The sequence below is a fragment of the Silurus aristotelis genome (genome assembly GCF_946808225.1).
Source record: "Silurus aristotelis genome assembly, chromosome: 22".
Classification (NCBI taxonomy): domain Eukaryota; kingdom Metazoa; phylum Chordata; class Actinopteri; order Siluriformes; family Siluridae; genus Silurus; species Silurus aristotelis.
In genome coordinates, this window is record NC_139595.1 from 8,791,109 (window position 1) to 8,816,703 (window position 25,595).

A 25,595-nucleotide genomic window follows, 5' to 3' on the forward strand; every position below is an offset into this window, starting at 1 on the left:
GCAAACAGTTTGAGGTCCTACATCAGAACATCTCACCAAAAATAGAGTGACAATGGAAGAATAATACACAGATTAGACATTTTATGGTAACAAACACAATAGCACAACATATAGCACAGGTATTTTAGTAGTCTACCTGTACACTCTGTATTAAACAATATACACTATAATATGGTCTCATAGTAGTAATAGTTTGTATGATACAATGCTAAAAAATTATCATTCGTTATACTATAGTCATGTGACCATTTGTGGAGTATTTTTCACAGTTTTTAAAATCTAAATAATTCAATATTTGGTGGGTAAAGTAAAAATAAATAGATTTTAGCAAGACAAACTTTACACTAAAATGCTAGCATTCATTTTTAGAGCACAATAAACTGTCAATGCCCTCACACGGAAAATAGCAAACATTTTATAGCAAGAAAAATGATCCAAAACTATGATACTCTTTCCATCCATCCATCCATCCATCTTCTCCCGCTTATCCGATGCCGGGTCGCGGGGGCAGCAGTCTAAGCAAAGATGCCCAGACTTCCCTCTCCCTAGACTACAAATGCAAATGTATTATGACACCTTTAATTAGATGGAAGATGAATTAAAAAACATTCTCAAAATAACAGCATTCAGTTGATTAACGAGCTTTGACTAGGACAAATGAGATCAAAAACAGGAACAAAAAAAAAAAAAAAAGTCCAACAAAGTCCTTCGTAAATGTAAAAAAACAAGGTAATAATTTGCACGCTTTGTTTTTAAGTGTGAGTGTGTGTCTATTTGTGCACATCTGTGCCCAATCAGAAGCAGGAAGACTGAGAGCAGGTAAGAGTGGTTGTGTGATGGTAATTTCAGTCTATGGCAGCCATATTGATTAGCAGTGGCAGTTAGTGGGACCTTGAGTATCGACTGGGATGAGATCTGACAACTGTTTACAATTATTATGTAATAGACAAACAAATGTAGTTTTTTTTACATTTAGTCACAAATATCATTTACTTTATATTTACATAGCAAGATTATATATTAACAAGATCTTTACATATTCCAAAGATTAAGGTGTGCAGGATGCCTCAAATATTGACACATTGCACACTGATATGTAAATGCTAATGTTGTTCAAATACTGCATATTACACACTGTTGCACAGGGTTTGTATAAATAGTATGTCCAGTATGTAATTTATGACCATTGCTGACTGACATAATTTTTTTTACATGCATGAATGTTTTCCATATTCGACTCAACTTTGGATTAGAAATTATGCAATTGTGCCTCTGTATCTCTAAGTGACTATTTCAAATTCAAAGTGAATATTGAGGGATTTTACAATTCTTACTTTTATTTCAGGGTTGAATGATTTTATTGCTTTATTGAGGTTTACTTTGCCTTGCAGTTGTGAAATATAAGACAACTGCGAGTTAATATTAGATACATTTACATCTTTGAACTGTAAGTAATACAAGGCAATTGTGACTTAATGGTTAAAACCACAATGCAAAAGCACTCTTTTCAGTGTAAACATGACACTATGAAATATTGTGAAACGGGTAGAGAATATCCTAATAAATAAGAAGCATAAAGTCATACTAACTAGCAGATTCAATAGCTCACCATATATACAGTTCAGTATATAGTATATATAATATATTATACATTGTCACAAAAAAAAATCCCTATCTATTTATAGTGTTGCATTCTGATACTGTCAGCCAAAGTACCACATGACCTTCTGCTAATAATATGAAATATTTTATGTCTTATTTCCCTTTTTCAACAAGTTCAGAATTTGCAGCGTTGTCTTTTTTTGTGAACTGAATAATATCTTACCCATTACCTTCCTGTCTGTCTCTACAGTCCGTCTCAGCCGCTGTTGGACAGGTCTCTTCCTGACTTCAACACCTTCAGCTCAGTGGAAGACTGGCTGTCTGCTATTAAGATGTCTCAGTATAGAGACAATTTTCTGAACTCTGGCTTCACTTCCCTGCAACTCGTTGCCCAGATTACTTCAGAGTGAGTCTATAGATTGTTATAATCATGACATATTACTGGGGGGGAAAAAAAAAAATAGGGCAATCCAGTGCTCAGTCAAGGTGGCTGGACTTATATATATGCTGAAACACTTATCTTCACAATGAATGTGCCAGAAATGATTTTCAGGAAGTGTTCAGGAAGCTGCCAGTTCAGAAATACATCTAAATAGAATAAAAAACCAGGGAAGACATTGTCGTGTTTTTTTTTTTTTTTTTTTCTGGCAGCATTATTCTTTTGCTTTCTAGCAATTTTATTATTTACCCAACAGAAGGTATTATTTATTAACCACATGAATTTATATTTATTATAAATGACACATCTAGTCACGACTAGTTAAACACATAAAAAAAAAGCATCACCACGGTTCATAAAATCTTATAAATAACAGTCGTGTGTGTATTTGGCATGTGATAATTCTTTGCTCATAGTTTTTAATTATTTTAAATGACTGTCTACATAGAATATCAATTACAATGAACACATAGCACTGTTAAACTTTTTTTATATAAAATTTTTTAATAACAGTATGGTCTGTTCGAAAATGTTGTTTAAAAAGTATCTCCTTCACTGTGATTTATACAGCAGATACTCTATATACCATATTTTTCGGACTATAAGCCGCTACTTTTTTCCCACGAAACAACAAAGCACCTAATTTCTGAATTTTTTCTGGGTTTTTCCCGGTTTCACAAACTTCAAGCCAAAAAACTGCACCCCATAACATTAGACCAATGAAATGTCCGAACAGAAACGAAAAAACGCACCTCACTGTGTTCTGAGTTGCACGGCATCGGGAGAAAAAACTTCCATCAAGTGATTTTTAAACGCACGACGATGCCAAAAGATAAACTTCCAAGAGAAATAGTTGTGAAAGGATGGAGGAAGACAGTGAACAATGACTTTCTTGGTCGGCTACTGTTTAGATACAAGCCGTTGTAACGTAATTCCTTTAAGGTGTACACCACAGGTAATATTTATATAGAGGACATTTTCTGTAAAATAACAAGCTGCATTTTGTTCTAATAAGGTTCCCTGGTGGTCTAGTGGTTAGGATGCGGCGCTCTCACCGCTGCGGCCCGGGTTCGATCCCCGGTCAGGGAACCAACCCCAGCCATTAAGGTTGTACAAGCCTTAGTGCCGGTCCCAAACCCGGAGAAATGGGGAGGGATGCATTAGGAAGGGCATCCAGCATAAAAACGTGCCAAATCAAACATGCGGATGGTCCGCTGTGGCGACCCCTAATGGGAGAAGCCGAAAGAACATCAATGTACAACAACTGGTTACAACTTCTATAATGTAACTGCTAACAGGAACTGAGCTCAGTGGATTTTGCGTCAAATGAAAACACGTTAAATTACAACACTGTATAATGTAACAACATTAAAAAGTAACTATAAAGGTAATAAATATGACGTTTCTGTAATTACTGGTAATCACTGGGAAATTTCAAATTTAAATACCGTTTTTTGGGAAAATCATTAACTTCCCTACTGTAATGTTTTCCGATAAAAACATGTCCTGTCAGTGTGGTTTTAGGAGAATAATTCGGTTTATTCCTTACGTTTATCATGCAATCGTGCCTAGTGCAAGAAATGACAGTAATATAAGCAGTACAGTGCAGAGATGTGAGTTGGCAATTTGACATTGCGTGAGGTTAAATCATAAGAGGAACTGCTGAAAGAAAGAAACAAGTTTGAGCATGTGTGATCTATCGATCTATCTATCTATAATTGCACTCAAAACACTTTCCTAGAGCCGTTTTTCCAAATAGACTGCATGTGGGGTGGGTGGTTTCAGTGACAATTTCAATCTGAGGTGTGACTGTTTAAGGGGTAAACAGATAGTAGATATCAGGAGACAGAATGTGACCTGTGATAGCCATTTTGCAATTATTACTGTCCAAAGCCTTACTGATCTACTGTTTGTAGGAAAATATCTTCTTCCTTCCAGTTTGAAAAAACTTTAAATGATATTTCACTATAACCTGCTATTACCCTTAACTATTCATATGTCTGATAGTTTTTTCAAATGTGAAAGCTTGAAGAAGCCAAGCATAAGCAAGGAACTTGCTGTAATCATACATTCCTGACGTGAATGAAGTATTTCATCTGACACTAAACAATTCTAGGGAGGCAATTTTTCTTCAGTCTCTTGACACACTTGTGAAGATCAGAAGCTGTGATGAGCAGACTGCTTTTGTTAGAAGTGAATTAGTGAACCTAGGCTTAATGACTCACAGGAGTGCAGGCACACGCACACATACACACACATACACACACAGCTTTCATCTGCTTCCATAGTCAGGAGTGTGGGGGAGTTTTATTTTATTTATTTTGTTTGTGTTTTATTTATTATTGTTCTTTAAAAGTGTTTTTCCGCATCTCTCCCTTTACTTCTTTGTCTGCGTGTTTCTCTATGGATCCATCGCTGTCTTTCTACAAGCCCTCATTTACTAAGACCCCTAATTGGAGACATAACCCTAGTCAGTGTTTTGTGGGTGTTTTAAAAAAGGAATAATAGTGTGATTTATGTCACATGCAAAGCAGTGACAGAAAACAATATGTAAAGCAATATTTTGTGCTATTAGTTCTTGGTGGCCATTAGTAGTTTAGAAGGGAAACTTGCCACATATTGTATTTTAATACAGTTTGATTTGACATAGTAGACCACATCAGGGGGAAAACATTTTTTTGGGGGGTGGTACACACAATCTCCGTGTCGCTTTTCTGGAAGGGAAGCATAATAGGTCGGTTCCTGAGGGAATCGGCTGCGCAGATTGTACTCACATATTTATACGAGTGCTCCGCTCCCAGAGAGAACTCTTTGAGGAGAGTGCTCCTGCTCCTTGTGGTTCTGGCTCCACTTTTGCTGAGGAAAAGCAGAAAAAATGTTTGAGGTCCTAGGGCTCTCAGTCGGTCTAGCATTCTGCCACAAGGTTCAGGAGCATGCCTATCGGCAGTTTATTCTCCTTACTATGAGCATTTAGCTTTGCCTCTCTTCCACTAAGAAGGGGGTTTGGGGGGTGGAGCTCTGTGGACCCTCAGAGACAAACCCTAACCCAGTGCCCTTTAATGAGCTATTAGAGGTAGTAAGCTATGATGAGCCATGCTTAAGATAGATAACAGAAATAAAAAGGACGAAAAAATAAATAAAAAAATGGCTGGTTGCCCAGCAGCAAGCTCGCCCGCAAGCTTGACAAGTTCTTTCTGCAGCCTGAGTTGGTCTCTTCACTCTGGGGTCTGCCCCTACTTTTTTGGACCTTTACGGAGGTGTCCAGGTCTTGGGTGAAACCCCCTAAAAAATAAATAAATAAATAAATAACATGGGACGATCGGTTGTAGAGACGCTGGCTAGCTATCTCTCCCCGGGTGCTGCGTCATCCCTAAAAACCCCAGCGCTGCCCATCAAGTCCCTTTAAACTACTTTGGCACTGGTGGGCAGGGCTTATGCCTCTGTAGACCATCTAGGGACTCCCCAGGAAGGGGCCCTGTGCACCTCAGTATACTGTGCAAGGCATTAGCTCCAGCTCTAGGTATACCAGATGTCAGTCTTGTGAGACTGATTTTTCTAAGAGATGATCTAGCAGCCTGGAGGTTCTGCTAGATGTGTCTCGGCAGGTTCTGCGCACTGTAGACAAAGGCTAGTCGATTGAAATCGGGTCTTGTCCGCCCCGTTGTGTGCCTCACACTGGTGGAGCCCGAGCAGGCTCTCATAAGGGAACAAGAAGTAAATACTCTCTTGAGGCCACCGAGGTGGTCCCTCCGTCAGACAGAGAGCCCGGTTCTACAGTCAGTACTTAATAGTTACCAAAAAGGATGTAAGGTTGCATCCTGTTCTGATCTACATCAGCTGAACCGCTCACTTTGAGACTCAGGTTTAAGATGATGACCCTCAAGCAGGTCATGTTCCTAATCAGGTTCGAGGACTGGTTTGTCATGATAGAAACAAAGGATGCATACTTTTTTTGCATCTATGTTTTTTTAGCTTGCTGGTCTGTTAACCCTGCCATACTCAGTGCTTCAGGGCCCGGTCAGCTCTAGTGAATGCCCTTCCTGTTTCCGCCCGGTACCTCAGCAGACTTGGAGGGTTTGCCGCCGTTCAGGAGGCCCCTAGCTCTGGCTCTAGGCACACTGGAGGTCTCAGGAAACTGATTCCCATAACAAACTATCTAGCGATATGTGTCTTGATGGGTCCTCATGGGCTGGGGAGCGGTCATGAATGGCCTGCGATCTCGCCTTCTATACAAGCTGGCACATCAGATCCTCTAGTGTGCCCAGGGGAAACCTCCCCTTGTGTGCAGCATATATCCCAGTCCACTTAAACGAGGGAGCAGATGCCCTCTTGAGACAAGGGCCGGGCCCGGGGAATGGCAACTTCAGCCTGAGGTGGTGGAGCAAATTTGCAAGAGATTTTACATAGCTCAGGTGGACCTGCTTGTGACTCGAGAGACATCGCACTGTCCCCTTTTGTTCTCTATGACACCCCCAGCCGCTCTAGGGCTGGACGCAATGATACAGAGTCCTTGGGCCGAGGCTGTGCCTGTACGCCTTTCCTGATGTTGCACTGCATTTCGGGAGTTCGCCGGGATGGAGTCTGTCTCCTTCCAGTGGCTTCAAAGTGGCCGGTCAGGCCATGGTTTGTGGACCTGTTAGCCCTTTTAGAACACCCTCCCTGGGAGATTCTCTCTCAGGCAGGCGGTACAGTATGTCACTTCTGCCCAGATCTGTGGAAGCTGTGGCTGTGGCCCCTCCAGTCTCTCCACCAAGGTGGTAGAGACCATTCGCCAATCCAGAGCTCCCTCCAAGAGGAGGTTGTACACTGCGATATGGCGCCCTGTTTATGGCATGGTGCTTTCTACACCATTTGGATGCCTTTCTTCAGGCCATTTTCTCTTTCTGAAGAGAGTAGGAAATCTTCAAGCCCATTCTGTGGCCCCCTCTTTCCTGGAGTTTACTACAGGCATGGCCAGTGCCTTTCTTTACCCTAGACCAGTTTATGTTCCCTAGGTACCCTCGGTCGTCCCACGACCTGTTATGCTCCAGGCATTCTTCCTCTGCCTTTCCAGGCCCCAAACTAGGAAAAGCTGAACCAACTGTGCTCGGTGTGAGCACTGTACATATACCTCCCTGTAAAACAGATGGATTGTGGATGCTATTTTATCCTTCTACGAGTCCTCTGGATGCCCCTTTTCTTTCGGGGTCAGAGCTTACTCGACGCGGAGTGTGGAGTGTGGCTAGCTTACGCTTACATTGTGGATGTCAGTATTATAAAGTTTTTTTTTGTTTGTTTTTACAGCATCTATCTGTGCTTGTCTTTCTCTTTTTTTGCTGCCATGCTTGCTTTGCTCTTGTTATTACCCATATGAATATGCAAAAGCTGTTAAAATGTTAAACAAATTTGCCCTGGGTGAGCATTTGAAGTGGCAGCTTGTTGTAAGTCTAAATAACATGCATTGAATTAGGTTTATTTTACTGAATGAAGCATAAAATACACAGAGAGCATTTTCAATGTAACTCTTTAGGGATTCCTCAAATATTTGAGAGATGGAAAGAAAACAAAACAATGTTTTGTTGTTGTTCATCAGACCAGTTTCTCTGTTGTAACCCATTAGCCTCAAGGATTGACTCATGTATCATGAGATGTTTTTCTTCTCAGCACAGTTGTACAGAGTCATTATTTAAAAATACTGTAGACTTTCTGACAGCTTGAACCATTCTGGCCAATTCTGCTCTACCGCCTCTCATCAGCAAGGCATTTTTGACTACCAAACCACTTTGCAGTGGACGTTTTTTCTTTTTCTTTTTTTTTTTTTTTAATCATGAAAATCTCAGATGAGTAGCAGTATTCAAACCTGATCATCTGCCACCAACAAGCTTATATGGTTCCTAATTCTGATGTTGTATGTGAACATTGATTAAAGCTCTTGACCTGTTTGTGCATAATATTATGCACTAAACTGCTGCCATGTGAATGGCTGATTGCACAAATAAACAAGTGTACAATGTATGAAATCAGCAGGAAATGAAGAACGACATTATATATACAGTATAAAGCCAGTGTTACTGTAATAATATGAATGCATATAAATACTTGTAAAAATAATCAAACACAAACAGACCCTGCATTAACATAGATGTCTGTTGTCTTGGATTTGTTTTCTGACAGAGACTTGTTGAGGATAGGTGTCACTCTGTCCGGCCACCAGAAGAAGATCCTGAGCAACGTGCAGACCATGCAGATGAGCCAGTGCCAGTCTCCAACAGCTCTGGCATGACTACAGCAGGCGCCAGTCGACGGGCCAGGCATCCTGCTCAGTGTGCAGGAGCGGGTGAGCACTGGCACGTCGGAGCGCGCCAGGGTCGAGACGATCATCCTGATCTGATAAAGAGACATGCTGTGTGCAGATACACACTCCAGATCAGTGTGTCTGTAAAGAGAAAAACAAAACAGGGATACCTGTCTGTCTGTCCATCTGTCTGTCTTTGGCTGTACATAAAGAAATCCCATTCAGCCATTGTTATTAAAGCAGAAACACTCCATCCGTTTCAAATACAAAGGACATTTTTATACAGTTTTTTCTTTATTTTCCCTTTAGTTTCCCCCACGGATCATCATGCTGATTTTTTTCTTTTTCTCAAAGATTTTTAATCTGTGGGCTCAACTGAGGATCTACTACAAAGAAAAAAATTTACTTCCTTTTTTCGGTTGCTGTTATATAATTCTTTTCTTTTTTATTGAAACAAAATACAGCTATACCTCGTAGTCCTCTGCTTCCCAGCATCACTACCTGACAGCTGGCTTTGCCAAAGGACGTCTCGAACGGCCTGTGTTTGTGTGTACATCTTTAAAATAAATAGGAATATATCTCTGGAGTAAACCTTCATATTGAAGGTGCTTTGCAACAGATACATATGTGTATTATTTTCTCCTGCTTGTGTTTGTGGGCACAGTGTGCATTGCCTGGATAAACCCGGACTCATGGTAGACTCCCAGGAAAATGGAATTTAAATATAATCAACCTGGGGAAATGAAACGGAGCCCAAAAGGACGATCTTCGAAGATTTGTGGCTGTCGCCGAGCCAAACACAGTAGAAATTGTGATTTAATTGTTGTAGGGTAAAGCATATGAAATATTCAGGCTACCAGACTGGACGCTGTATATTGTAGAAGTTTCCATGCTAAATAACACTTAACTGTACAGTTTTCTCTGTCCTTCTTCTTCTTCTTCTTCTTCCTCTTCCTAATTCTTCTTCGTTTTTTTCTTATTTTCTTTATAAGCTTTTCGGGGTTTCTCTTGTTTGTTTTTGTTGAAGTTGTCTAAGGACAGCAGTGTGTGTGTGTGTGTGTGTGTGTGTGTGTGTGTGTGTGTGTGTGTGTGTGTGTGTGTGTGTGTGTGTGTGCATAGGGTTGTGGGTGTGAATGGATAGGTGGGTGTGTGTGTGAGTGTGTGTGTGTGTGTGTGAGCGCGCTTGCTACCTAAACTCTCTGGTACGTCCATGTTAGTGTAATTGCACTGTTAAATATGCTGTACTGCTGTTCGTCTTCAAAACAGGGTCTTCAAAAGTCGCTAATCAAAGTGTTTACATGTACAATGAACTGATCAGCATATAGTCTGCTAGTGCTAGGATGATCAGAGTCTCTCTCGCTCTCTCTCTCTCTCTGTCTCACACACACACACACACACACACACACACACACACACACACACACACACACACACACACACACACACACACACACAAACATAAACACTCAAACAGACGGTTAATGTGTAGGGCATGAATCACCATATGTGTTTAGATAGCATTGATGAACCTAGTGCACAAGATCTCTGACATCAGTCTGGTGCAAAGAGTGACTGGTCATCTGTGGCAAGGCTGTACATCTGCAAAACCTTTGCTAACAGATGCTCAGTGCCCCATCAATGGACACATTCTCCTGAAGTGATAATTGAGAAAACACACACACACACACACACACACACACACACACACACACACACACACACACACACACACACACACACACACTTTGTGCTTTCTCTTCTGTGGTTGCCATAGTTAGCCATATAAAAGTAGCAAGATCTTGTATACCCATTAATGGGGGTATGGGGAGGATTGTCACATTCTGCAGGCTTGAGATGCTGAAGGCAGCATTATCCTGGTTTAGAAGTTAATGAGCAAACGATTCAGGGTGCGAGTGTGTTTGCTGAAAGCAAATGCTTTCCCTCTTTTCCTCCCATTGTCTCTACGCTTATTTTAGGCCTCTCTCTATTTTCTTCTTCCCGTGAACAATATTAGCAGCGGTGAGGGTAATGAAAACACAAAGAGAGCTTTTATAGTTCTGTGTCTAAGCAATCAGTGCATGTGTATTTAGAGATCACCTTCCTTTATTTACTTCTTTCTCTTTCATTTTCAGTGCAGAAAAGCAAAGCAGGAATGCCTTTGCAGCTGAGATGTTAGACAAGGATGGGACATTGTTGCCTGTCTGGTGAGCAGGGACTTGCAATATGCTGCTGTGAGAGAGGGAGAGAATAATTAGTGGATGAATGAAAGAATGGCTGGGTGGATGGATGGCTGGATGAATGGATGGATGGATGAATGGATAATTTGATAAAAGGCTGTATGTATAAATGAGTGTGCAGGTGTAAGCTAGGGTAAAAATAATATGTGGATATGTGGTGAATGAAGAAAGATAGATGGCACACCATATAGCCAAATATTTGACTATATCTGACCATCACACTCCACTCATGTTGTAGACCTTTGTTACACTGTTGTTACAAACTTGGAAAAAAAACAATGAAAGGGAAGTGGGTGAAAGGATGCAAATGGATGCATAAATGGACCAATGTTTTGATGGCTGTATAAATAGTGCAGGAACAGAATCATCAATAACATTCAGGTGGTAATCTAAAAAGCAATCAGTGATATTTTGTTATGTAAATGTTAAGAGGCATTCTGGCTTAAATACATAGGAATACAGGGGAAATTGCAAAAGTTAAAAATGAAAGAGATATAAGATATGATTTAGATTTTTGCCAGAATGTCCCTTTAGGTCTGTTTTTACAATTCATAGACATAAAAGTGTTTTTTTTTTTTTTTTTTTTGGTGTTATTATCATATTTCATTCCAATCTTTTTCCCCTTTATTCTACCAAAGAAAAAACACAAAATAAAAAAATAAAAAAAGTTGGCAATGCTGAATTTCTCCTCGAGGAGATTTATCCTCATGTCCTGCCAATGGATTCATGTCCAAGCGAACGTGGATGTGTGTTACACTAGGATTTTCTGCTTTTATTCTAAATTTATCACTCTTAGCTTGGAATGTACACACACACACACACACACACACACACACACACACACACACACACACACACACACACACACACACACACACACTAACTTTTGTGCAGTTTTGGCAGAATTATACCAGTGCTTTCTTTTTCAGTGTGCCAACAGCAGAGCAAGGCATGTCACGTCTGTGTTCACGTGCACAGCTTACACACATGGGCACATACAGGAGAATAGAATTTAATGTCTGGGTGTGAGGCTGTGTGTGTGCATGAGATTGAAACAGAGGACAGAGTGTCCTGGTGCACCTATACTGTAAGAAAGTAAAAGAAAAATACAAGTGTGTGTGTGAGAGAAAGAGACAGAGAGGGAGAGAGAGAGAGAGAGAGAGAGAGAGAGAGAGAGAGAGAGAGAGAGAGAGAGCGGAAGAAAGAGAGAGTGCGAGAGAGAGAGGGAGGACGTGGACACTAGAAGCATGGCATGGACACTTGTTCCCACGTTTATGTATATATAGATTTAAGGGAAATGCTCCACATTTCCTGCTTTGTGTCTCTGTATATTTAAAACCTGTTTATTGTAATGAGTATGTCAGAGTTTGTAACTGTAACTTTCTGAGAAATATTGTACTAAAAACGCACTCAATAAAGATCTTGGTAGTCCAGAACTCACACTGTGACTGTGTTATGTTCATGGTTTCTATTCGAAAGGAACAAAGTTTCTTTATCTTGTTGTATATTTCTTTCAGGAGGCAAGAGGTCAATGAGCTTTGAGAATGAAACCAATTTGTCATTGTGTCAGATAAAAAAAAAAGGGGTTGTGTGGGATAGTGTGTATCTCAGCAGTAGGTAGTGTATGCGTTGATAAATTAATTGCAGAATCAGAGAGAGAGAGAGAGAGAGAGAGAAATTAGCTGTGTCAAATACCACATACTCAATAGAGCAGGGTAATAATAGGAATTGACCCTGATATCAGAATTTTATTTATTTAATCAACAGTTATTTTGGAAAGTATATTTTGCTGTGAAATGCAATCACGGATAACTTGATGACCCACTCCCGGATATTGCGTTGGTCCCTCTTTTGCTGTCAAAACTGTCCTGAACCATTGAGCATTTACATAATTAACTTCTTCAGGAATTTAAGTTACAGGAGCTCGTTTGTTGGATTGGACCATTTGGGCCAGTGTTTGCTCCTCACATGCATCAGTGAACCTTGGCCGCCCATGAATCTGTCGCCGGTTCACCACTGTTCCTTCCTTGAACCACTTTTAAGAGATCTTGTGGACTGCAGACTCCCACAAGAGCTGCAGTTTTGGAGATGCTCTGACCCATTCATCTATTCCCTCACAATTTGGTCCATGTCAAACTCATATAAATCCTTATGCTTGCCCATTTGTCCTGCTTCTAACATATCAGATTTGAGATCAGATCAACCACTAACAGGTGCCATGATGAAGAGATAATCAAGTCACTGGTCATAATGTTATGTCCGGTCGATGTAATATCTACACTGGGATGGAAAATGTCTGGCTTAGTCATTTTGGGTAGCTTGAGAAGTTTTAAATGATTGGATCTCAGGGTAATAATCTTACGCCATGAAATGCTCTTCAGATTCTACCTCAATTCTAAGACACTTATGACGAGAACATCTAAATACTGCTATTTTGTCTTTATGTTTCTGAAATCACAAACCCAAAGAATCTTTGTTTATTTTCCTTACTTTCTAATTTCCCCTTCCATTTTGGTCACTGAAAATGACCTAGAGTTCCCCTACTGTGTGACAGCTATCAACCAGGAAAGGCAAAGTTAATATAAGAGTACAGCTATGCCAGTGTAACAGATCAGACTCAAATAGAGAGTGAGGATCCATGTTCACAAGAGGTTTATTGCAGAAGAAGGCAGTCTCAGTTCAATATCAAAATAGGAAATTCCCAATGCCAAAGAACAAACAAGTAGACTAAATCTGAGCAGACACTGAAAAGGTATACATACATAACCTTCTCTGGGCAGATATTGGCAAGACTTCACAAACAGTTCATACAAAAAAAAAAAAGTACAGTACAAAAACTAATCTAACACGGCCTAGTTTGGACCACCATGTTCCAGGGGTGCAAAAGTAAGTTTTAACATGGCCTTACTTTAAAATTTAATACAACTACCGTACATAACAGTTGCACCTACCATCTGCTTTACTCCCACAATCCTGTGGACATGATGTTCAGTAATTTCAGTAAAAAAAAAATAAAAAAATTGCGCAAGCTGGTCCAAAAACATTTGTCTGTATGTCAGGAATGAATATAATCAAATTGAGATGTGTTTGACATATTTGTGATTAGTTATTTTGATCAATCAGTAAAAATAATGTGTTTTACTCAATGTAGTAAGTGTACAATGTTCTAACTGAACCATCTGCTGCTCTTTTGATCCATTTGCTGATTTTTTTTTCCCGTTCCTTTAATAAACTTTCAAGAAACAAAAAAAGCTGCATGACCTTATGCCAGACAAGCAAAGAACATACTTTATATGTTATATACTTTTAGATATCCAATGCACATTTACACATATTTGCAAAACTTTGGCTCTAAAACTGTGTGTTTTAGATACTGCACATACTGTATATAATGAATAAATATTTCTACAATAATCAACACATCTCACATTACTTTGCAGAAAATGTAAGCTTTATCTTAACAATCACATTCTTAATTTCCTTAAAAGCATCACACTTGTAATTTTGCTGTTTTTGTATATATATTCAAATAAACTTTCTTTCGGCTTCTCCCATTAGGGGTCGCCACAGCGGACCATCCGCATGTTCGATTTGGCACGTTTTTACACTGGATGCCCTTCCTAATGCAACCTTCCCCATTTATCTGGGCTTGGAACCGGCACTAAGAGTTGCTGGGGTTGGTTCTCTGAACGGGGATCGAACCCGGGCCGAAGCGGTGAGAGCACCGCATCCTAAACACTAGACCACCAGGGGACCTTTGTACACATACACATATACATATACATATATATATATATATATATATATATATATATATATATATATATATATATATATATATATATATATATATATATATATATGTATATATATATATATATATATATATATATATATATATATATATATATATATATATATATATATATATATATAATTGTATAGAGGTTGCTTCAAAGTGCATTATAAAGTAATAACAATACAGCATGATCTTAAATCAGGAGATTATAGCTCAGTGGAAAAATGTAGGAACCTTTTATCTGTATGTGCATAGAGTGTAGCTGTTCCAACAACATCACTGGGTGTTTTTGAATCTATTAATCCATTTTTTTTTTTGGAACAGAGTGAAATTAATACCTTGCTTTTGTTTTGTTTGCTTTATTTTCCTTGCAGATGGCATGAATTAAAAAAGAAAGCACAAAAAAAAAAACACTTTGAACACAGAGAACAAAGAGCCAGCACTAAATCAATAATTATAGAATTATATATACAATTATTTTATAATGTTTTTGCATATGTCCACGGTTTATTTTCTCTTTTTCCAGAGTCACAGCTCCATCCATTGAATTATTTTGGATTAGTGTATGCTTTTTATATCAGCTCACATAAATAAAAAAAAAATGCTGACTGCAACCCGAAAATACATGACGATGTTAGGTTCATTTCCTGTATTTTGGCTGATTTAGAGTCAGATAACTTTCACAATGTAATCAATTCACATTAGACTTAGAGAGACTGAGTCAGTTTGCTCAGACATTTTATTTATAGTTTGTGCAAATGCTGTGTTTCACAGATACCTAAATGAACCAAGCTGAGGTAAAAATAAAATAAAAAAACACCCCAGGGTTCGATAAAAAAAAAAAAAAAGACCAAATTTTGCATATGCATGTGAAAGCAGGGTAAATCATTATTTGAGGAAAAAAAGTGTCTTAAAAACTTCTCCTTCACACTCCTACTGCATTCTCAGGGCATCCATTGTGGGCATGCATAACTTTCATTCTTCTCCTACTGTTTCTTCTTTAATTCTATTATCCGGAACCATGGCCGTTTTTATGCATCGTGACAGGTCATTTTTCACGCCAGCATTGCTAATGGGAGAAATCAATGCCAGGTCACGAAAATGCCATAATCTTACCCCCGCTATTGCACTAATTGTCAATTATGCATGTTTAATGGCTATTTATTGGGGTAATTCAGCACATGGCTGGTGCTGCAAAACTCTCTGCTTTAATTGATGTGTTATCTTAAGGGATATAATTAAACTGAACAGAGTACATCCTCACGGGTCTGCCAGGAAACGTATAAAAAGGCTTCTAGAACAGTTCAAATGAATAAATGTCCTTAAAGCACAAGTGCATTTTGCCATGTTTCAAATGCTTTTCATTTTTCCTGAATTTAGCTGAAAAAAATTGGAGTCTTTATTTGTCAGAAAAATACCTGAAGTTGTAAATTGTGTGAGGCGATCATTCTCTCTCTCTCTCTCTCTCTCTCTCTCTCTCTCTCTCTCTCTCTCTCTCTCTCTCTCTCTCTCTCTCTCTCTTCTCTCGCTCTCGCTTTTGCTCTCTCTCTTTTCCATCTTTCTACTCTGTCTGCTCTCTTTATAAATATTCACCAAGCAATCACCTGCTGAAGAAGATTGCTTCTCAGCATGCCACCCCCAGAGAGGGAATGAGGTGGGAAAAGAAAGAGAGAGAGAGAGAGAGAGAGAGAGAGAGAGAGAGAGAGAGAGAGAGAGAGAGAGAGAGAGAGAGAGAGAGAAAGAGAGAGAAACAAGGGAAAGAATGCAGTCGACAATCTATTTCCTGCCGTACAGCCAAACCAGAATGATGCATAAACTACAGAAATGCAGACAGTTGGAGATGGATAGAGAGAAAATAAAGAGAGAAATTGACTTGTCCAATGTTGTATTATTTAGAAATTCAGAACATGTGTCCAAGCACATGAGTCCTTATCTACTCAGTGCTCTTTGGCTACAGTAAATACGGTGCTCTGCTCAATATCTCTGCAGTCGAATTCTGATCAAGCAAGGCTGAACCTTTCATTAGAACTTGCTGTTATCTCTGTTTTGTTCTTTCTAACACTCTCTAGCCAGACCTAGCAAGAGAAAAAGTGTTAGGGAATATGACCTCCAGTTGCACAATACTGCACTAAATGGTATTTTGGGGATATAAAATGAATGGATTCTGCATATCAGTACCATTTTGGTTGATTATTTAAGGTTTTAGTCTGCAGTTTGGATCTGTTCTACTATTCTCATGCCAATGTATGTCTGTGACTCGATCTGAATCGATCCTGTTTTAGTTTCTCTGCTATTTTGGTGTAAACTTGTCTTTTCCTTCCCCCCCTGCTCTGTCAATAGCCAGTCATAGAGCACCCTATCGCACTGGCTTCCAAAATCAATTCAATTCTTATTCAGTGGGTGATAGTTGTTTGGGACTTAGAAGCCCTGGCAAAAGCACTGTGAAATGGGCACTATACAGTTTGACACTTAACACTGCAGGAATTTTTCCTCAGTTAAGGAATTTGGCTTGAGTTGAACTGAGTGATATATGAGATCATACAAATTAATAATATATGGAAAGCATATGATGTCAACTAGGGCTGAATCAATTCCTCGAGTAACTTGAATAATTCAAATACAAAAATCATCAAGTCAAATTATTTGCCTAGTTGCTCCGTTTAGTCCATTTAAGTACACACAAAGCATTGCATTTCCCCACAGACCATTATACTGTCACACCACCTGCTAAACTCTGGAGTGCTCTGGACAGGTAAACACAGAAGAAGATGCATAAAAATAGAGAAACGGGAAGAAAACAGGAGCAAGGAGAATATTCATATGGTTCTACCAAGTATAAAAATGTTTGCCTAATTCCAACTTTTTTATCACCATTCCGCCTTTTTTTTTTTTTTTTTGCCAATCGGGCAGCGTCACCCATAGTGCCAGAAAACTTTACACATTGAAAATTAATTGAGCTACAATCAGTAGAATCGCATTGTCAAACTAAGCCTCCGATCCCTTGATAGAACTCTGTCTAACAATCAGCTCTGGTGGACACGAAACAAGACAGATGAATTGTTCATCAAGAGGGATTGTTCATACACCAACAGTTCCAAACTTCAGGCCAACAACATGGTTAAAGGTTGGATGTTTACGAGAAATAAAGTCTTGATTGCGAGAATTAAATCTTGTAATTCTAAAAAAGTTAGAATTACAAGAAACAAACTTGGAATTGCCAGAGAAAAAAAATGTAATCAAGAGAAAAAAGTTGGAATTAGGCAAACTACTCCTTAGTTTTACTAAAACTAATCCTCCAAATGCGTTTAGTTTTCACTGATATTTTTTATGCAATTTTAGCAATAAAATGTAAATTCTTTTAAAAAGGAAACAAATTGCTTGAGAGACCAGTCTTAACCCAGCAATTAAGGTTGCACAAGCCAGTGTACTTTTAGTGCCAGTCCCAAGCCTGGATAAATTGGAAGGGTTGCATTAAGAAGGGCATCCAGAGTAAAACCGTGTGCCAAATCAAACATGAGGATCATGAATTATATTTTCATATTGGATCGGTCGAGGCCCGGGTAACCAACGACCGCCACAGGTATTGTTAGCCAACAGGGTACTGGTGGAAATTGGGCTGCTGTTGGCCAAAGGAGGAGCAGGAGAGCAGCAAGACATCTACAGAGAAAAAGGAGAAGTGGAGGAGAGTGGAGGTTAGGGTGGGTACCGTAATTTCCGGACTATAAAGCGCACCCATATATAAGCCGCACCCACTAAATTTTACAAATATTTTTATTTTTAACATAAATAAGCCGCACCTGTCTATAAGCTGCAGGTGTCTACACTAATGTACTTTACACAGGCTTTAACGAAAGACAGAAATATGTTGCGCTTCCTTCAGGAGCATAGCGGTATTTTGGGAATAGCCTGCCACTGCATTCTTCCGGTATTACTGCTAATGTGTGTAAGACTTAGTTAAGTTTAAGACTTAATAAGACTAAGTTTTGTTTGACTAACCCGTTGCCAAGAAAAATAAAAAAGCACGAGTTTTGGAAACCTGTCTGTGCTTATATGATTTCTGTTGCAACTGGAGTTAGCGAGCTCTTCCTTCACCCAGACTCAACACGTTACAAATGGCTTGTATCTAAACAGTAGCCGACTAAGAAAGTCATTGTTCACTGTCTTCCTCCTTCCTTTTACAACAATTTTTCTCGGGAGTTTATCTTTTGGCATCGTCGTGCGTTTAAAAATCACCCGATGGAAGTTTTTTCTCACGATGCCGTGCAGCTCAGAACACAGGTGAGTTGCGTTTTTTCATTTCCGTTCGGAAATTTCATTGGTCTGATGTTATGGGGTTCAGTTTTTTGGCTTTAGGTTTGTGAAACCGGGAAAAACCCAGGAAAAATTAATAAATTAGCCGCTTTGTTGTTTAAGCCCCGGGGTTCAAAACGTGGGAAAAAAGTAGCGGCTTATAGTCCGAAAAATAAATGTTGGTACTATGACTAGTAAAGGGAGAAAGTTAGCTGATATGATAGAGAGGAGAAAGGTAGATAGCATGTGTGTTCAGGAAACCAAGTGGAAAGGGAGTAAGACCAGGAACATTGGAGGTGGGTTTAAACTGTTCTATCATGGTGTGGATGGAAAAGGAAATGGTGTAGGGGTGATTCAGAAGGAAGAGTTTAGTAAGAGTGTAGTTGAGGTGAAGAGAGTTTCTGAACATGAAGCTGGAAGTTGAAGGGGTGATGATAAATATCATCAGTGCCTATGCTCCACAAATGGGTTGTGAGATGAAGAAGAAAGAAAAATTCTGGAGTGAATTAGATGAAGTGGTAGAAGGTGTACCTAGAAAAGAACAATTGGTGATTGGGGCAGACTTTAATGGGCATGTAGGTGAAGGGAACACAGGTAATGAGGGGGTGATGTGTGGGTATGGCCTTAAGGAGAGGAATGTGAAAGGGCAGATGATAGATTTTGCTAAAAGGATGGAAATGGCAGTGGTGAATACGTATTTAAAGAAGAAGGAGGAGCATAGGGTGACAAATAAGAGTGAAGGAAGGTGCACACAGGTGAACTATGTTCTATATTAGAAGATGCAACCTGTAGGAGATTAAGGAGGGGACAGTGTAGCTGGACAGCATCGAATTGTGGTCTGTAGGATGGCTTTGGAGGTGAAGAAGAAGAGAAAGTGAGGACTGAAAGAAGAAGAAGATGGTGGAAACTGAAGGAGAAAGACTGTAATGTGAGGTTAAGGGAAGAGGTCAGACAGGAGCTCGGTGGTGGTGAAGAGGTGCTGGATGATTGGCAACTACTACAGAAGTGATAAGGGAGGCAGCAAGAAATTTACTTGGTGTAACATCTGAAAACAGAAAGGAAGACAAAAAGACCTGGCGGTGGAATAAGGAGGTGCAGGAGAGCATGACTAGAAAGATTTTGGTGAAACAGAATTGGGATCAGCAGAGAGATGAGAAAAGTAAGCAGAAGTACAAGGAGATGCAGCAGCAGGTAAAGAGAGATGTGGCGAAAGCAAAGAAAAAGGCATATGAGGATCTAAATGAGAAGTTGGACACTAAGGAAGGAAAAAAGGATTTGTACCAATTGGCCAAGCAGAGGGACTGAGCTGGGAAGGATTTGCTGCAAGTTAGAGCAATGAAGGATGCAGATGGAAATTGGTGGAGTAGTGAGAAGAGTGTGTTGAGAAGGTGGAGGGAGTATTTTGAGCAACTAATGAATGAGAAAAATGAGAGAAATGAAGGGTGGATGATGTGGAGATGGTAAAGCAGGAAGTGGATAGGATTAGTAAGGAGGACGTGAGAACAGTGATTAGGAGGATAAACAGTGGAAGGTCTGTAAGACCAGATGACATACCAGTAGAAGCATGGAGATGTTTAGGAGAGATGACAGTGGAGTTTTTTACCAGATTGTTCAACAAAAATATGAAGGAGTGTGCTGTATCGGTTTTTAAGAATTAGGGAGATGTGCAGACCTGCAGTAACAAAGGGAGGATTAAGTTCATCAGTCACACTATAAAGTTATGGGAATGAATAGTGGAAGCCAGGCTAAAAGAAGAGGTGACCATTTCTGAGCAACAGTATGGTTTTATGTCGAGGAAGAGCACTACAGATGCATAGATTGCTTTGAGAAGGAGTTGCATTATGTATTTGTGGACTTAGAGAAAGCGTATGACAGGGTGCAGAGAGAGGAGTTGTGGTATTGTATGAGGAAGTCTGGTGTGTCAGAGATGTATGTGAGAGTAGTTCAGGACATGCATGAGGACAGTGTGACAGCAGTGAAGTGTGCAGTAGGAACAACAGACTGGCTTAAGGTGGAGGTTGGACTGCATCAAGAATCGGCTCTAAGCCCGTTCTGTTTGCAATGGTGAAAGGTTGTGAGATGAGTTCAGACAGGAGTCTCCGTGGAGTATGATGTTTGCAGATGATAGCAGGTTGAGAAGAGCCTGGAGAGGTGGAGGTACATGCTGGAGATAAAGAGTGACAGCTCATGTAGGACAATGTGGGGACAAAGTTAGAGAGGCCCGATTGAGATGGTTTGTACATGTGTAGAGGAGTGACATGGGGTATATTGATAGGATTACTTATAAAGAAAATATTCACTTTTAATCACCACATTATCTATGTAAAGCTGCTTTGAGACAATGTTCATTGTTAAAAGTGCTGTACAAATAAAAATGAATTGAACTGATAGGAGAATGCTGAGAATGGAGCTATCAGGAAAGGGGAAAAGAGGAAGACCAAGGTGGAGGTTTACAGATGTGTTGAGGGAAAACATGCAGGTAGATGGTTTTAAAGAGGCAGATGTAAAGGACAGAGTAGTATGGTGACGCCGAAGAAGATTTTAATTTTAAGACACCAGTATTGTTTTCTCTTGTGTATTTAGTATAATGCTTTAATAAAGAAAAAATACTTCATCAATTAATCAATTAATCATTTAATCAATTAATCATTGGAATACTAGGTAGAGTATTTGATTACTAAAATAATATATAACAATAGCTCTAATGTCAACTAAAAATTTTTTTGGTAGACTAACCAAAAATACAGTAGCATATTTCAAATTGTGCTGATCAGCCATAACATTAAAACCAGGATCCACTTGTACTGCTTCAATAGACCTCAGCATCCCATAACTGTATCACTGCTTTACTGGTTGTCCTTGCTTGGACCACTTGTGGATGTGTTAACCAATGCTCACTGGGGAAAACCTTACAAGATCTGCTGTTTTGGAGATGCTCGGATCCACTCATCCATGAATTTGGCCCTTATACTTTTTTCTTTTTGATCCGATACATAGTAAAATCCCGGAATGTGAGGTTGTGGAGAAAGACTCATTGAGACAAAAAATTCTAAGTAAGCAAGTGCTGTATTTATTTGTCAACTCTAAACACACTTTTCAGGGGTCTTTTTTTCACTTAGGGCTTTTCTGCTCTTTCTCCCTTTGGTTTCATCCCAAAAACTTTAACACGCAAAAGGTTAAGGTAGAGTGGACTGGGTTTGACAAGTCATAGGTAAAACTCATTACCAATATCGGCAATAATGAAAAAGTATCGTTACCAATATCGACAATAATGGTTGTGGTAGTAAAGGTGTGGCTGAGCATCAGCTGTGAGTGGAGGAAATGCAGACACTTACTCTTTGTTGTAACAAGAGTAACAACACCAGTACTGAAAGTATCTAAACCCCAGAATGGATCCGTTCATCCCTACTAGCCATTGCAATCTTAGTCTGTACAGAATCTGTAGTTGTTCCTTGATCTTTGATGCGCTACACCTAAAGAAGCCTCCAGATCAGCAGACTATTAAAACAACACAGTTGACATATACAGTAGTTGACTGGACATATTGCTAACATTATTAGCTATATTATTGGCTCTTGATTGCTTTACATTTCAAACAGGAAAAACTTTTCTTTTAGTACTACCGCCACTAAACTATGAACACACACAAAAAAAAAAAATCATAAGAGCATGTAATAAACAACAATAAACAATAAACAGCAATTAATCGCTCTACTGGTGTAACTAAGGTTTTTGCCATTCACTTATGTTTTCTACTATGTTGTGCGTCCCTCCACTTCCATTTTCTACTTTACACACACAGTTTTTTACTGTATTTATTTTTCGTTGCTTTCTCTTTCATGCAACCCTCCTACTGCTTTACACAACAGACCTTTTTATTTTATTTTACGATGTATTTATAATAATAATAATAATAATAATAATAATAATAATAATAATAATAATAATAATAATCCATATTGGTATAAAGAAAACATTATTAGTAGTAGTAGTAGTAGGGGGAGGAGGAGGAGCAGCAATATTTTCATCATCATCATCATCATTATTATTATTATTATTATTATTATTATTATTATTATTATTATTATTATTATTATTATTATTATTATTATAATTATTATTATTATTACAATAAAAACATATACTGCTCTATGTACATCTATGTTACTTGTCAACCTATACATTTTTATTTATACTAGTGCTTAATTTTTAAGGTCCTTTTTCCTCATCTCATGCTGTTTTCCGGTCGAGGAAATAATAAAAATGGACATCGTGGTGAATTATAATGAAATGCAAGTGCAGATAATATCTAATAAGATGGACAAGTACAAAATAATCTCAATGAAATCACCAATGACACAACAAAAAGACAAAGAAACGAAGCCAAAACAGTGGAATAAAAATCACAATCACAATCCTGACACATTCTGGTCATATAAAAGAAAATAAATGTTTTTAGGACTTCTATGTTCCATGATGCACATGTTTAGCTAACTTTATGTTTTTGTTTAAAGCTATCTGTCTGCGCTTTGACACTTGTTATGTATGCACTATTTTATGAATGCAAATTTGAAATAAAATGTAAAAATGTTTCAGTGTAAGGGGCAAAGTGCCATAAACCTTGTTCTCATGAGGCTGCAGCCCATGGAGTAGTTCAAGATCAAATTCAAAAATGATACATATAATTACCAAAGCAATCTTCTGTGAGGTAGAAAATAATTGTTTCAGAGGAGATGTAGGTACCTGCAGGGCCTCTGTGTAATTTAGAGCTGAGATGGAGAAAGACTGAGTGGTAAAGGGAAACAGATTGGGTGAGCCGGTGAGAGCGCATGGCAGTCTGCCCCTTTGGTCACGGTGTTATTGTTTTCTCCAGGGGAATATAGCTGCAGTTGGCATGGTGAAGACTGCCATTTGTCATTCAGAAAGTAAGTGATTAGAGAGTGACAGAAGAAGGTTAACAGCTTTCTGATCCCACAATCAACATCCCACTATTCATAATTGTTTCAAATACTCTACATTATGTTGCCAAAAGCTTGTGAACACCTGAATATCATATGTGTTTTGTGATCTTCCAATTCTAGATTTAGTCCATTCATGCTCTTATAATAACATGCATTTTTCTAGGAAGGCTTGAAGGGAAAAAAAATAAGAAAAAGCCTTTATTTGTAATGTATTCATTACAGCACAAGGAATTTATTTTCTTCTAATATCCCATCTTGTTAGGAAGTTGGGTCATGCCAGGGTCAACCATTACACAGCATGCATGAAACAGATAAGGTTAAGAGCTTGGTTCAAGGGCCAAAGAGAGGTAGCTTGGTAGTGCTTGATCTTGAACCACCAACCTTCTGATCAGTAGTCCAGTGCTGTACCCATTAAGCTGCTATTGCCAGATTTGTTGGTGTTTGTCACAAGCACACATTCAAACCACAGGAGCAACAATAAGGTCAAGCACTGACATCTAGTGAGGAGATCTGGGGCACAATTGGCATTCGAGGTAATACTTAAGGTGTTCAGTTGGGTTGAGGTCAGGGCTCTGTGCAGGCGATTCAAGTTCCTCTACACCAGTCAACGCAAGCCACGTCCTAATGAGCAGGAGCAGTGTCAAGTTGGAACAGGATTGTTCTCCTTCATTTTAGTAAAGAAATAAAAATTCAATGCAGCAGCCCACAAATTCATTCGAACAATAAAGTGCCTCAAACCTTTTGCCAACAGCGTTTCACATGGGATAAAAGTTAAGTGTAGATATTCCAAGTGTTGGATCCCACTACATGTGTGGAGTTTTGACATTGGACCTCCTGGAGTGTTTAAAGGCTCTGGCATGGAGAAGCTGGTGCTGGATCTGTGATGATCACAAATGTTGAGCTCAGTAGCTCCTAGTTTTATAACCATAAAGACTGTATAAGACTGTAGAAAGACTTATAATCTTATACTCCAGTGCTCATGTTAGTTCTCACTCTCCAGTGTTCTGTATTGTTGAAAGATTTATGATCAAACTCTTGATGTCACTCAAATGAGGATGGGTTCCCCTTTTAAATCTGGTTCCTCTCATGGTTTCTTCCTCATAACATCTAAGGGAGTTTTTCCTTGCCACAGTCGCCACGGCTGCTCATCAGGGATAAATGCACACCATTCACCTTGACTGTTGATTTCTGTAAAGTTGCTTTGAGACAATGTCTGTTGTGAAAAGTGCTATAGAAATAAACTTGACTTTACTGAAGTTGACACCCCCCCCTTCAACATTTAGCATCTATTATAGTATATCTTCTCAGTGGACAATTCTATAGAAATAAAACTTGGATATATTTTAGTCAATGTGCAGCTTGTATAGCAGATTTACTGTTCTTTGACAACACCTCAACTGGCTGAAAACAAAAGTGATTACACCCTATGTCAAAACTGTGCCTAGCACTGCTTTAATCCTTATGGGTATGGAATTCACTAGTGCTGCACAGGTTGTTTCTGGGATCCTCTTTCACTTCTCCATAATGGCATCACAGCTGCTGGACACATGGCACTTTTCCACCTTCCACTTGTGGATGCCCCACAGGTGCTCAATAGAGTTCAGGTCTGGAGACATACTTGGCCACTCCATCACCTTCATCTTTAGCTTCCTCAGCAAGACAGTTGCCATTTTGGCAGTGTGTTTCAAGTCGTTATTATGTTGGAAAACTGCCATTCGACCCAGTTTCTGAAAGAAGGGCATCATGTTCGGCTTTAGAATGTCACAGTGCATGTTAGTTTCCCTTAATAAACCACATGATAACGATCATGATGCTACCACCACCGTGCACCATGCTTTAGGCAAGACACAATTTTCTTGGTACTCCTCACCAGAGCATCGCCACACATGTTGGACACCATCTGAGCCAAAAAAGTTCTTAGGCTTCTTAGGCTCATCAGACGACATGACATGGTTCCAATAATTCATGCTCTTGGACAGGTTGTCTTCAGCAA

General features: G+C 39.2%; 1 protein-coding gene across 1 annotated transcript in view; it reads left to right on the forward strand.

Moving 5' to 3' along the window:
• ephb1 (EPH receptor B1) overlaps positions 1 to 11,988 on the forward strand; it is a 331,037-nt gene extending 319,049 nt beyond the window's left edge. Inside the window, exons 15-16 of the mRNA XM_083525614.1 lie at positions 1,853 to 2,008; positions 8,195 to 11,988. Of these exons, the coding sequence (XP_083381740.1) occupies positions 1,853 to 2,008; positions 8,195 to 8,303 (265 nt within the window). The 3' untranslated portion in view covers positions 8,304 to 11,988. The remainder of the gene's footprint in view (positions 1 to 1,852; positions 2,009 to 8,194) is intronic.
• The last annotated feature ends 13,607 nt before the right edge of the window (positions 11,989 to 25,595 follow it).